Source organism: Triplophysa rosa, linkage group LG15 (genome assembly GCF_024868665.1).
Source record: "Triplophysa rosa linkage group LG15, Trosa_1v2, whole genome shotgun sequence".
Taxonomy (NCBI): Eukaryota; Metazoa; Chordata; class Actinopteri; order Cypriniformes; family Nemacheilidae; genus Triplophysa; species Triplophysa rosa.
Window position 1 is genome coordinate 24,105,901 of NC_079904.1, and position 14,390 is coordinate 24,120,290.

Here is a 14,390-nt window from a genome sequence, read left to right on the forward strand (position 1 = left end):
AAGGTCATTTCCTCACAGACACAATCATGAACAAACACAGAGCTGGAGGTCACACCGGTGTCTCTAGGTAACCACACATCCGTCACATCTCAACTGAATGTTCTCCTGTCGTGAACCATATGGCACTTTGACCTCACGCTGGTCTCCAGGATGAGGAGATGAACTCGCACCGCACGTCCACGTCACACAACAGCAGAGCGGGAGAAACGCCAGAGACTGACTTGAGAAACATCAGCTGGTGACCTTTCCTCTGACACGCGCACGCGCGCGCACACACTGATGTGCACCTACTCATGATGATTATACAAGTTATTCACCTGACTACAGATGCATTGTGATACGATGTTAGACATTCAATGTCAGAAAAACTGAGGGCACATGAAGTGTTTGGAAACCATCTCTGAAATACAGCCGAGCCACACGTGTTGACCTTCACACTTTAACACGGTCATGACTGGCCAAAGAGGAAATATGTCCCGTTCTCATATAAACACACACACACAAATACCCGAATGATCTTCTTTGAAGAAAATTAAGCCTGTTTCTATTTGTATTATGATTTTTTGCATTTTGTTAATAACCCCCAGCCCCCCCCCAAAAAAAATCATTCTGAGTGCTGTAACGTGAAAAAACACTGCATTTAAATGTGAAAAAGTAATTGTAGCACTAATCACATTTAGCTGATGGGAAAAAATGGTATTTGTAATGTATAAACAAAATGAGTAATGACAGTCCCATTAAAAATGATGAAAACTAGAAAAAGTCCATGTGGAAACGGGCTTCATTTTCTTTAGGCAATATATCGAAGTGAAAACACACTTCAACTGAATTGAGTTTCAATCACACAGGCTTACGGATGGATGTGAATATGTTTTGGGTCAGACTCCGTTGTATTATTACTCCATCCCAACACACGCATGAAGTGTTTAACATTGTTCATACGTGTTCATACAGCTTCAAACTAGGGCTGTCACGATTATGAAATTCAGGCTGACGACTAATTGTCTAATAAATCCTTGCGATTATGACGATGAATTGTCTGTTTTAGTGCTTCGAATTTTAATTCTCATACATTTTTGATTCGGCTTTGAAACGACCATATTGTTCTGAATATAAGCCTATGTTTTTTTTCTTGGAAATACACTGGGGAAAATGGGGTCACATCATCAAGGTTTGGGCTTTTACCTGTCAATAATACAACCGCCAAATACTTTTAAATTGATCAGGGGTGAACTGAAGCCACCATTAAAATGCCATCAGTCATAGAAAAGATTCTAGTCTGTTTTTTTTCTCACTTGCAAGACTACAATTAAATTTGACCTCTGTTAATGACATTTTGGTAGGCTGGTTTTCACACTGATATAATAAATTGTACTGCAGGTTATTTTTATGGTATGTGCTTTAAAGATTTTTTTTTAAATGAGGTACATTTGACCAGTATTACCATACTTCAGTTACGATATATACATTCCATATGCAGATGCACTACAGCTCCCCCTTGTGTCCTCTATAGAGATGTGCAATAATTGCGATGATGTGAAACCATCCAGATGAGACGATTATTTACTAATGACGTAGACCGCCCGACATCAAACACACAGAAATCTTTACAGATGAACATCAGGCGTGCTTTCATCAGACACTGAGTGAACATGCATCAGACACGAGGAAAGAATCTGTGTTTTATTGTCCAAAGACAGAATGACTGTAACCTCGAGCGCTCTGTTGTCGTGTGGTCAGAGTTTATTTAGGTCCCAGCATATCCTGAGGTCGAACCCACTGGTCAAACTGTTCCTCGGTCAGAAAACCCAGTTTAATAGCTGTAGCCTTTAGCGTTGAACCCTCTTTATGTGCCGTCTTTGCTATGGTGGCAGCTTTATCATAACCTGAGAAGAAAATAACAGAATCATGTGACCTGAAGTGATGTTTACACAACATCTACACATTGAGTCTAACTGGAGCATTTCTACAAAATGAGAAAGTTCTTTCTTAATATAAAGAACTCTTCTCTTTTACATTAAAATACTCATCTAACTCAATAAAGCGATCAGTAAATTAGCCAACAAACATGACACCCACAATCATTGACTCATTCTAACCCATTTCTTCTATTTCTATATCTATTAGATTGTTTTTATTTGACAGCCTGTGGTCACTATATGCTTTAACCGTGTGAAACAACAAGAAATAAGAAAAAAGACATGAAGGAGAGTAAATGAACTCGAACTATTTCACAATCCGCCACATTTGCAGAAATGACTAAAGAGAAAATGTGAAAGTGTTTCTTTATAACAGCAGAACAGTGTTGAATTAACACACACATGCACGCCCGCACAGCTGCAGACTGTTCTCACGCACGCGCAGCGCCCTCTGCTGTCTGTTACCTATATGCGGGTTGAGAGCGGTGACCAGCATCAGTGATTCATTCATGAGTTTGTTGATTCTTTCTGTATTGGCTTCGATTCCCAGGACACAGTTATTAGTGAATGAAACACAGGCGTCGCCCAACAGTCTGGCAGAGTTCAGCACATTTTTAATCTGAAAGACACAAATACTGTTCACGTCCCTACAAACATTTACACATCAGAAATATGAAAATGAATCAATATTCACAATGATTTCTCTGATTATATACACTTTTCATCTGGCATTTAGGTTTCCTGCGAGTTTTTTTCCTCATCTCACGTGTCGAGACGTTTAAATATTTACACTTCACAGACTGTCATTTCTGTGAATAAGATATCATCTTATTCACTGTCATGTGACCAGATACAGCCGTTGGAAGGACTCACTATCATTGGTTTGAACACGTTGAGTTCAAAGTGTCCATTGCTTCCTCCGACAGTAACGGCCACATGATTTCCCATCACCTGGGCAGCCACCATAGTCATAGCCTCACACTGAGTGGGGTTCACTTTACCTGCACAACACACAGAAGTGTTCATATCATCACATCAACACCAGGACGTCAGAAGATCAGCACGCACACAAATAGACCACCAGAGGTAAAGGTCAAAGGCGATTATATCATTATATCACTCTCTGATTGGCTGACGGCCTCGTCACTCACCCGGCATTATACTGGATCCGGGTTCGTTCTCAGGCAGGATCAGCTCGCCGAGACCCGAGCGAGGTCCAGAGCCCAGGAAGCGGATGTCGTTGGTGATCTTCATCATACTCACAGCGACGGTGTTGAGCGAGCCGCTCAGCTCCACCAGAGCATCATGAGCCGCCAGAGCCTCAAACTTATTGGCCGCAGTCACGAACGGCAGACCTAAAAATGACCACAGGAGGGCAGAAGTGAGCGGCGACACTTCTTACACACGTTTAATGCGATTCACACGTGTGTGTGTGTGTGTGTGTGTGCGCGACACCTGTCAGTGCGGAAACCTTATCTGCCACTTTCTCAGCAAACCCAATGCGTGTGTTGAGTCCGGTGCCCACCGCAGTGCCGCCCGCTGCCAGCTCATACACGTGAGGCATAGCAGCCTTTACCCGCACGATACTGTACTTCACCTGCTGCACATAACCTCCAAACTCCTGCTCACACACCAGAGAGAGTACATTCAGTTTCAGAAAGTGTACCTGTCTGTTCAGAGATGATTCTTCTAATAAAACCTTCACGATTATTTTGATGTACCTGTCCCAGAGAGAGCGGCACAGCGTCCTGAGTGTGTGTGCGACCGATCTTAATGATGTCTTTAAACTCTTGGGCTTTGGCAGCGAGCGCGTCGTGCAGCTTCTGAAGACCCGGCAGAAGAACCTCATGAACTTCTTTAGCTGCGGCGATGTGCATGGCAGTGGGAAACGTATCATTGGAGCTCTAAAACAAACAACAGACACAGCAGAAATTACCCAGAATGCCTCAGATGCTTTCAGATGAATCTGATTGATAAACTTTATATAGATTTACAGGTTGGTGGGTGGTATGATGGAATATATGAATCAACAGCATCAGTATAGATTTTACTGTTTATATCGTGATTATACATTATACTTAAAACAGGGTTGTGTGTGTGTGTGTTCATGTTTGTATATCCCGGTGGGGACCTAAACCTGAATACACACCAACACATAGGGACTCGTGTCACCGTGGGGACCAAAATTGAGGTCCTCATGAGCACAAAAGATTATAAATTATACAGAACAATATTTTTTACAAATCTAAAAATGCAAAAAGTGTTCTATGATCTTTAGGTTTAGGGATAGGGTTAGGGATAGGGGATAGAATATACAGTTTGTACAGTATAAAAACATTACGCCTATGGACTGTCACCACGGGGATAGTCAACCAAAGTCTGTGTGTGTGTGTGTGTGTGTGTGTGTGTGTGAGACCTGGCTCTTGTTGACATGATCATTCGGGTGAACGGGGTCTTTGCTGCCCAGTTTTCCTCCGAGTATCTCAATGGCTCTGTTGCTGATCACCTCATTGACGTTCATGTTGGTCTGAGTTCCAGATCCTGTCTGCCAAACCACCAGTGGGAAATGATCATCCAGCTTCCCAGCAGCCACCTGCAAACACACACACACACACACACACACACACACACACACACACACACACACACACACACACACACACACACACACACACACACACACACACACACACACACACACACACACACATCACATGTTACACATGACAACTGTCCTGACATAAAAATACTGAAACAAACATACAATAGACAGATCTGATGTTTGACTAAATGTGAAACAGACAACAATGTTGTGAAACAAATGTGAAATGACCTCATCAGCAGCTGTCATGATGGCATCTGCAATCTTTGGGTCCAAACCGTAATCTTTATTCACTTCTGCTGCGGCTTTCTTCAGAATCCCAAAGGCTTTAATCACCTGAATCTACAGGTAGAGGAAATCACAACACAACACATCTGTATCTGTATGTGTGTGTGCGTGCGTGTGTGTGTGCGTGCGTGCGTGCGTGTGTGTGTGCTCACGTGTGTGTGTGTGTGCTCACTGGCATTCTCTCTGTTGCTCCTCCGATCTTGAAGTTCATGGTTGATCTGACAGTTTGAGCTCCATAATATTTATCAGAAGGAACTTTGAGCTCTCCGAATGTGTCTCTCTCAATCCTGTATGACTCTGAACTCGCCTGAAAAACACAAAACGATCACATTATTACCTGACACGCGCGGTTTTCATTATGAGACAAATAACCTGTAATTCTTCATGAGAAATCAACAGAAACTACAAACGCGAATGTTTTTCAATTACACTGTTACGTCTTTACGACACACCACAGCGATTCTGTTCAAGCGACACAAGTTTTCCGTTTACACGGTCGTGAAACACGTGCACGATTATTTTACACAAGACATCATATAGTTTTGAGCTGTAAACATGAAGGTCACCCGTCGGCCTGTCAGTGCCGTTCACATGTCACTAAACGCGGCAGTAAACAGAGGATTTTTACCATTCTGAGCTGGTGGAGCAGAACGCCTGACGCCGGGCTGATGTTCCGGACGGTGACGGATCTCTGCACGGCCCGGAGGTTCGACAGTCTCGCGCTGAAGCGCTGCAGGTTTCGTGCTGAGCGATACATGGCGACCAGGGGCGGAACTGATGCTCACCAACCAGAGGCCAGAATCAGGGGGCGGACACTTATTAGTGAAACACTACACGCCACAGAAGAGCTCGAGCTCGCCAGTTGTCACAGGGACACAATAACCGGTGACACCCATAGACATATTAAACAAAAGAAGTCTAGCGTGATGGATTTAACAGCGCCGCTCATGTCTTTTTTTATTAGACAGGTATCATTATTATTTTAGTTTGTTTTTATTTAACGTACTTATTTTTATGATTTTATTGACAAAAAGTTTAACTGTAACTGCAAATATTTAAACAGCACCTGTAAATGAGAGACACATTTAAGGATACCCTACCCAACAAAGAGTTAAACACTAAGAGGTGGTTTCCCGGACAAGGTTTAGCTTAAGCCAGGACTAGGCCTTAGTTAAATTAGGATAATTAAGTTGTTTTAAAAAACAAACTTTACAAAACAACATTACTGTGTGCATCTGGAGAGAAAACAATCGCAGTGATATATTTTAAGATATGTCAGTGCAAGTTGTTTTCGTTCAAGGCATCTCTCACATTTAAGTTAGTCTGAGACTAGGCATAAGCCCTGTCCGGGAAACTGCCCCTAAAACATTCCTGTAAAATCCACAACTATGACTATGGTTGTGGTTAGTTTGTTATGCAAACTATAACCACGAGATGGCGCAACATACACGCAAATTCTCTGACAGAACGTCTGACGAGTCACAACGTGGTTTGAGCTGTTACATGTATTCTCATTCAAGCATTTAATTTGACCATATTGGAAAAAGTATGTCTTGACATTTCAGTTTATTCATCAGCGTATTTTTGTCAAGGATAACACAAACTTTCCGATTTAAATGTTATTTGTTTTTATTTTAGTCAAATTAAATCTTATTTTTAATATTTCTTCTAATTCCACAGTGGTCGCTGTATTGACGACACCTAGTGATTCAACATTAAAATAGGAAAAGAGTTTATTACACAACCGGATATAAAGAATATATTCACATAATAGGCTATTTAATAAATGTTCACTGGACTCAGACTTAATTTAAAACTCAAAACAACGTGCAAACTGAAGACACCTTTTAATTTTATATGATATATATCAGTATAAACTGATTTTTGAAGTCAAAAGTATTTATGATTTCATGTGAAGACAGCATACTGTATTTTAAGAGGGAGTCATGCTGAGTATTGTGAGGGTCGTGTGCACAACACTGGTGGTCTCAATCTCTTCTTCTGTCGAGTTTCTGTGATGTTGGTGTTGCGGTTGTGGTTGTTTGTGATGGGCCTTGTGCAGATTGTGGTTTGAGGGTGTGTGCGGACAGAGACTGGTGGATGGCACATATCTGAATGATTAAATGTACTTAACTGATTGTATTTTTCTCACTGATAATAAACGGAGAAACAATACAGACCTGTAGGTGAAACTCCAACATGAGGAAAAAACACCAGCTTACTGTCACCACATTATCTCTTCTTTTGCATTGATGTTTCCTATTGGTTTGAGTGATCCGTGGTTTTTAAGTTAGTCTTTCCTTATTGGAAGTGAATTGTGTATTTGAATCTTTTATCAGCTGCTAATTGAAACCTGCCCGTGATCAATAGCTCCTAACGACTCAGATAAGAGTTATCAGTCGTTTCTTATTGATTATAGTTTCTTATCAAAGCACTGAGTATCAAATGACGAAATTATGCATGAACATTACCTTACACTTAAATAAACTGCTACTGATCTTTTTAAACACAAGTAAAATACGTTTTAGGGGAATACAAGTGTTATTAAGGTAGATTAAGATTAAAGATCACTATTTTTGTTCATCAAATGTCCAAATAAATTCGTGTTACAGTGAGTCTCTACTCCAACAAGACAAACACATCGATGATTTGTAAGCTCTTTCGGCGGCTGCTGTGATATTTCCACATCTGTCAAGTTTTTCTTACAGCTCTTTAATGTGATATGATGTCATTTGTTGAATGTGATCGTTGAGGGCTTTTTGGCCTCGCTTGCGCGCGCTGGATGTGCGGCGCCAACACTGACAGCGGATCAATTAACAGCAATGATTGTCAAAGCTCAAATATTAGCCGATCTCAGATCAGTCTTTCATGTATGAAATGGTTCCATGCCCTCCTCTGATAAATGCAAAGTGATATTAGTTTTAGAATGATCTGTGAAAGATCTACGATCACTTCAGTCAGTGTGTGTGTGAAACATGAGTAGATCAGTTCATCGGCTCGAAATGACATTAACTCATATTATGAGCCTGTGTAGTGTGTCATTCACTCAAATACAGCTCATTTAAACTTCATTAAATTATACAAAGACCAACATGCAGACTTAACTGATGAATGACGTGATCAAATAAAAGAAATATCTTAATTTCTAAAGAACGATAATATGTAGGCTTATACTGATCATTGTGTGAATATAAGAACGACGACATAAGACATTATCTGATTTATAAAATCATATATTAATGCATTAATCGAAATAAAATCAATTACGGATGTTTTGCATGAAAAAACATTTCGACCATGGGCTAAAACAAACAAGCATTTTAGAGAGTGTATATGTGACCCTGGACAACAAAACCACACACTAAAAAAAAGCCGTAAAAATAGGGCACAATATACTGTATTAATATGAAGGAATTTTCCGTGTTCATTTTTACAGTTGTTTTACCTGTATTTTACATTTTGCACTGCATTCATTTGCATTTTAGCATTAATGGAAATGTCCGTAAAATAAAGGAAAATGTACTGGTAATTTTCTGCCAGTACTTTATCTGTTTTTTTACGGGATTTTTTTACAGTGCAGTCTTAAGTAGCACGGGGACATTTTTAGTAATTTGCAAAAATACATGGTATGGGTAAAAATTTATGATTTTTCTTTTTGCCAAAAATCATTAGGATATTAAGTAAAGATCATGTTCCATGAAGATATTTTATAAATTTCCTACTGTATATGTATAAAAACTTTATTTTTGTGAGTGGATGGCCTGCTACAGTGCCTCAGATTAACAACTTCAAAGGCGATTTTCTCAATATTTTGATTTTTCTGCACCCTCAGATTCCAGCTTTGTAAATAGTTGTTGTTCCGACAGATAGTGTCCTATCCTAACAAACCACATATCAATAGAAATCTTATTTCTTCAGCTCTCAGATTATGTAAAAATCTCAATTTCGAAAAATTGACCCTTAAGACTGGTTTTGTCGTCCAGGGTCACATATATGCAAAAGTAAATAAAACAAAAACATTAAACTACAAATTCAATCAATAGAATAATTCGATATTAAAATGTAGATGTATTTCTGTAGAATGAATTCAATATAATCATGGAAACAATATTAGCATGGAAATAAAGATATAAAAATACGCTGGAAACTTTCTTGACAAAGTTGAGATGTTGTTGAGTTAATGCGCAGGCCTCTACAAATCCAGTGATGAAATATGAACAACGAATCATGTCATAAACCAGAACACAATTATAAAGAAAACACGTCAATGTGATTTTAGCTTTATCATTATTACAGAATTTCTATTATACCTGAATAAGTCGTATGAATGATAATGCGCTCGTGACATTGATGTGTATTATACACACAACATGCGGCCTGTGTTGAAATCCAGGTGCATCCTGAGTTTCTCCAGGTTTCTTCATCATCTAATCTTCGTTTTATTTTCTCAGAGAACCAATCAGAGCTAGCTCGTGTACCTGCAGGAAGTTTGACCCGTTATTCCCCTCCCTCACAGGACATAACCTCCCTCACCAACAAGCTCATCGCGCAACCTGACAAACTACATGGAAGCAGAAGCACGGACGAGGACACTTCGTGAGCACTGACATCACTTTATTATCGAGCAGAAGTTCATTTTCACCCTCCGCCATGCAGTTCCATCACGCGAACGCGCCTCTTTACGCACCGACGCCCGTGCCGCCGGTTCACCCGACGCCCTTCTACATCGAGGACATTCTGGGCAGAAACGGGTCCATGTCCAGCCCGGTGGTGCCGGCACCGACTCTTCCGTCTCCGAACTCTTCTTTCACGAGTCTGATTCCCTCCTATCGGACCCCGATCTACGAGCCCACGCCGATCCACCCGGTCTTGTCTCAGCACGCGCTCACGGCTACGTACGCGTCCATCTACCCGTTCCAGCGCTCCGTGGGCGACTTTACGCACGCGCTGATCCGGCACGACCCGTTGGGTGAGCCCTCTCTTTATTCTTGACATCTCCAAACTCCACTTTTAACGAACTATTAAACATGTCGGGGGCTGAAATGTTGACGAAGGGAGAATTATTTCAGGTCAGAGCGCGGGCACGGGCCACAGACACAAAAGTGATTAAACAAGTCAAAAATCAAAGAAAAAATAGGTACGTTTTGTTAAATGATGACTTTTTCGTTGATGTGGTGAAACGGGCGAAAAACGATTCGTCATAAGAAAGCAGAGCTATATGAGGTGTGTTTACCAACAGCTCGTGTGGTTAATAATATCAACCAGACTGACCTGAAGAGGAAGCGCTTCTGTGTTTCGAAACTTCAGTTCAAAGCGCATTACTGCCTGCCTGATATATTCTACACATTAAAACGAGCAATTAATTCAGAAAAGTGTGTGTGTGTGTGTTCTTGTGTGTGCTGGTTTGAGGAGAGGAAGGGTGTTTAACGTGCCGTGGGGCTCCGGTGAGGGTTAAACATGTTGTTTCACATGGTGTGTTAACAGCAGTGTTGGTCTGAGGTTCAAACTGCCTGTGCTCAGCAAGCCCTGACCCTTTCCGTTCATTCCGGAAATCTTGAGCTCTCGATAGGAGTAAATGTGCTTTCAGAAGTTGCGAGATGTTTTCCTGGAGCAGGACTCGTGCACACTGCTGATTATTTTATCCACATCCTCAATACACACATATTCAGGAAACACTCGACTTCTGATAGCCGGGGTCCGTTTTTTTACGCATTCTTCGTTTCAGAACCCCAGAACACACCTCGTGCACCCTTAACTGAAAATATTACAACATGCTTCGATGATTGAATCTACTCTAAAAAACGTTTGTGTTGTTATGACACATGGGTACAATATGGACAAAACCGAATTATATCTATAGGTTAATAATCCAACGTTTGGCCTATAGTCCCTTTCCCCCCAGCATGGGTTAAAAACAACACAGCATTTTTATTATTAGAGTTTTATTTAGAATATACCAAAATGTCATATATTCTATATAACTGTAGATCAGAAGAACGCATAGTCTCGTGTTTGATGAGTTTCAATAGGATTTAAGAGAGGATAAATCGCAGTTTCCTATGTGTTTTGTGAGTGGATTGGACGGATGTTCGACCCATTCACCAGATTAACCAACAGGAAACACATTGACGGAAATTTTGCCATAGTCCTTCTGCTCATAAAGTCAAACTTTCAGCGGATGTGAATGCTGACAGACAGCCAGACAGAAACTTCTAAAGACATTCCGTCCACAAACACACACACAAATCAAACACATTTACCATCAATCTAAATCACAAAATACGGCAAACAAAATTGAACCTCACACCCAAGGATTCCTATTTCATTATCAATATGTATGAATACGTCTTCATTCGCCAGTTTTTTAAATGCGTGTGATGCGTTGTGTTGTTTAGGTAAACCTCTGATGTGGACGCCGTTTATTCAGCGTCCTCTTCACAAGCGCAAAGGTGGTCAGGTTCGATTCTCGAACGATCAGACCATTGAGCTGGAGAAGAAGTTTGAGACGCAGAAGTATCTGTCGCCTCCGGAGAGAAAAAGACTCGCAAAGATCCTGCAACTCAGCGAGAGACAGGCGAGTCTGCTCATTCTTCATGGATTTATTCATCATCATGGAGATGAAATGTATTTCTATATCAAGTAAATCAGATGTTTCGTTTATTTGATCTTAAACTATATTTCGTATTTGATCGGTCCGCAGGTGAAAACCTGGTTTCAGAACCGCCGGGCGAAATGGAGGCGACTCAAGCAGGTGAGACCATTCTCATCTTCACTGAAAACGAAATAGCCTGTATTTATTAAGAACAAATGTAAACGTTTAATATGTGAAACTATTTTAAATCATCTTTAAATATATTTAAACGAAATAAATGAATTTAGTCATAATAAACCTTTACGTAAATAAAATGTGTACATAAATTCCATACAGTATTATTCGTATTCAATACAATATATACGATATTATTCTTGTATCATATTTACAATGAATATGAATTCTATTATACATATTTCTTTGGGTTATATTTTATATAAAGACGCCATTTAAACTGACTGAAATAAAATTGAATTAAATGACCCGTAATGTTCCATACATATTTCGTAATAACATATATTCCAAATAATATATATATATATATATATACAAATGAATATTTTTTGAAATAATAAAATGATAATAATGATAAAATAAATGAGATGAATATGAAATTCGTTCGGATAATGAACGGAAGGTAAACATCTGTAGGTAAAAACAAACATTTTGTGTGAAATATACGTTTGACTTGTATGTTTTGATTGTGTTATTGAAACAGGAGACCCCGTCGAGCGGTAAGAGAGATGTGGAGGATCGAGGAGCAGAGAGAAACTCGGACAGATCGAGTCCAGACGTGACGCGCAAGCGCAGTGAACTCGACTCGGATGTGTCCGATGATTCTGATCAGGAGCTGGATATTGAAGAAGACACAGAATTCACAATAAAACCATAATCACGTGTTCATCTCTAGCGCTGTAAATACTGTAGAATATTGTACATTTGACGAGGACTGTAGGAAATAAATTAATGCCCGTGTGAAATGTAGAAGATTCTCATAAAAATGTCGCAACTGTGCTGGTGAATGTGTATGTATGTAGTGTGCGTTTGTGCTGTAGAAAACACGAGTGTAAATATTTGTATTCAATAAACAATATTTTGAGGATATCAGTTTTGCATTATAACCTGAATATTGCATACAGAATTGATAAAAACAGACGTTATGAAAACATCAACACGTGATGTGGAGCTCAAAACAGGCCCATAAGAAATGATCATTTGTTAGTCATGAATGTTAGTTAGTCTTTTATCTTTCATTTATTTAAAAGGATTCTTCTCATAAAGTAGGCTAGATGATCTGTTAGTCATTAAAATCAATGAAACTTCCTGAACGAAACAATCGTCTTTTACAGCAACTGTAGATGTGTTTACAGAAGATAAACAGCCTGAAGTTTGTGCTCATCATGAAGTTAATGATTGTAAAAGATGAATGACTGAGCTTCTGTGCATGTGCAGTTCAACAGCCTCACAGCTCACAGTGAGAGTTTCCAAAATCAACACCATGACTATTGATTTCAGCTGAATTGAGAAATGCTTCACAAATCCTGACTCGAAAAAAACCCTCAACATATCAGGCCAAACAAACTTGAAAAGTTCCAAAGTGCCAAGTGTGAGTTTTATCTGTATAACTTCAGACAGGTTTTACCTAAAAAAAACAATATCTCAAAATGCTATTTAATCTCATTTTACTGTTTAATCTCATTTTACTATTTAATCTCATTTTATTTGGGAAATATAACTGGCACCAAATGTCAGATGAAATGTCATGTCAAACCTGTGCGAGTTTCTTTCTTCTTCAGAACACAAAAGAAGATATTTTGAAGAATGTTAATAATAAAAGAACACTGCACGCCATTGACTTCCGTTATATGAACACAAAACCACCGAGACATTTCTCAAAATATCTTCTTTTGTGGTCTACTGAAGAAAGACTCACGTACAGGTTTACAATCACAGAAGTAAAAAATGATGAGAGAATTTAGATTTTTGGATTATTTTAAGTGCTATGTCTGAGACAAAAGTGAATAATGAGATCATATTAGAGCAATAAATGTGCAGAGTTATATCTGTCAGATCAAAAACCTCATCATGCTGACCTCATCACACACACACACACACACACACAATATGAATGTATAGGTCACTTGTAAAGCAGTTGTGTTGTGTAAAGTGCTCTATCCTCACACAACCCTTCTGTGACATCTGGAGAAGAAGTCTTTATGATCTTATTCTGTGCGCATGTTTAGATAAGTCATTATTTTATAGCTGAAGCCGGTGAGGCAGAAAATGTGCCGCTCATTTAGTCGATCGGCTGACGGTGATATAAAAGCTCCATCTCCACATGAATTAGGCCTAATTGAAAAGTAAATAACACACTTGAGTGAACAATAAACCCTGAGTGATATTTTCCTGGGCTGCCGGTGGAATCTGTTCAGCCGTCATGTCAGCAGAGAGCCGCTCGCTCACCAAAAGTGCTGCTGGTCTCTGAGGCTTCAGCAACAACAACTGCTCAAATATTGACTCATCAACCACTGAACATTCAGACTGAAACTCCTGGAGAGAATCCAGAGCCTCGGATACTTTAATTGACAACGGCTTCATTTCATCAATTACTGCAGACGTCTGTGTGTGTGTGTGTGTGTGTGTGTGTGTGTGTGTGTCCGCTGTAAAAGTCCAATCAGTCTTGTTCATGATGGCACAGACTTCTGGGCTCTTAATGGTTGTTTGTTCCTCTTTGTTGGCGTGATGAAAGTGCTCGGGAGAACCTTCACACTGCTTTTATGTGAATGAGCTTTTGATGGAGGGAGGAGAGACACCGGCCTCATTTATTTCTCTCTTAACTAAAGGATGTTAGTCATACGTGATAACAAGGTTTCCATTAAACATTATGGAGCAGTGATTAGGCCTTTCCAAAGCAATTAGCCTCTCTCTCTCTCTCTCTCTCTCTCTCTCTCTCTCTCTCTCTCTCTCTCTCTCTCTCTCTCTCTCTCTC

General features: G+C 39.8%; 3 protein-coding genes across 6 annotated transcripts in view; 1 reads left to right on the top strand and 2 right to left on the bottom strand.

Moving 5' to 3' along the window:
• Nucleotides 1–14,390, bottom strand: part of LOC130566254 (A-kinase anchor protein 7-like) — a 66,902-nt gene that overhangs the window by 38,446 nt on the left and 14,066 nt on the right. The gene's annotated exons all lie outside the window — the stretch shown is intronic.
• On the bottom strand, nt 1,663–5,608 carry fh (fumarate hydratase). Its single transcript, XM_057353602.1, has 10 exons — nt 5,438–5,608; nt 4,982–5,116; nt 4,753–4,863; nt 4,336–4,512; nt 3,641–3,823; nt 3,375–3,540; nt 3,071–3,274; nt 2,793–2,920; nt 2,385–2,538; nt 1,663–1,886 (listed from the first exon to the last, which is right to left on the bottom strand). The coding sequence occupies exons 1-10, from the start codon at nt 5,564–5,566 to the stop codon at nt 1,744–1,746; spliced, it is 1,530 nt and encodes a 509-aa protein (XP_057209585.1). The 5' UTR covers nt 5,567–5,608; the 3' UTR covers nt 1,663–1,743.
• Nucleotides 9,294–12,522, top strand: hhex (hematopoietically expressed homeobox). The gene is made up of 4 exons (XM_057353616.1): nt 9,294–9,778; nt 11,205–11,383; nt 11,510–11,560; nt 12,120–12,522. Exons 1-4 carry the CDS (start codon nt 9,460–9,462, stop codon nt 12,291–12,293), a joined length of 723 nt encoding a protein of 240 aa, XP_057209599.1. The 5' UTR covers nt 9,294–9,459; the 3' UTR covers nt 12,294–12,522.

Bases quoted from the DNA above. Each gene is read 5' to 3' on its own strand.
- fh (XM_057353602.1), bottom strand. From the start codon at position 5,566: ATGTATCGCTCAGCACGAAACCTGCAGCGCTTCAGCGCGAGACTGTCG. The intron at 5,117-5,437 runs GTAAAAATCCTC...TGTGTTTTTCAG, and splicing joins TGCTCCACCAGCTCAGAATG to GCGAGTTCAGAGTCATACAG. The intron at 1,887-2,384 runs GTAACAGACAGC...TTTTCTTCTCAG, and splicing joins CGCTCTCAACCCGCATATAG to GTTATGATAAAGCTGCCACC.
- hhex (XM_057353616.1), top strand. From the start codon at position 9,460: ATGCAGTTCCATCACGCGAACGCGCCTCTTTACGCACCGACGCCCGTG. The intron at 11,384-11,509 runs GCGAGTCTGCTC...ATCGGTCCGCAG, and splicing joins TGCAACTCAGCGAGAGACAG to GTGAAAACCTGGTTTCAGAA. The intron at 11,561-12,119 runs GTGAGACCATTC...TTATTGAAACAG, and splicing joins AATGGAGGCGACTCAAGCAG to GAGACCCCGTCGAGCGGTAA.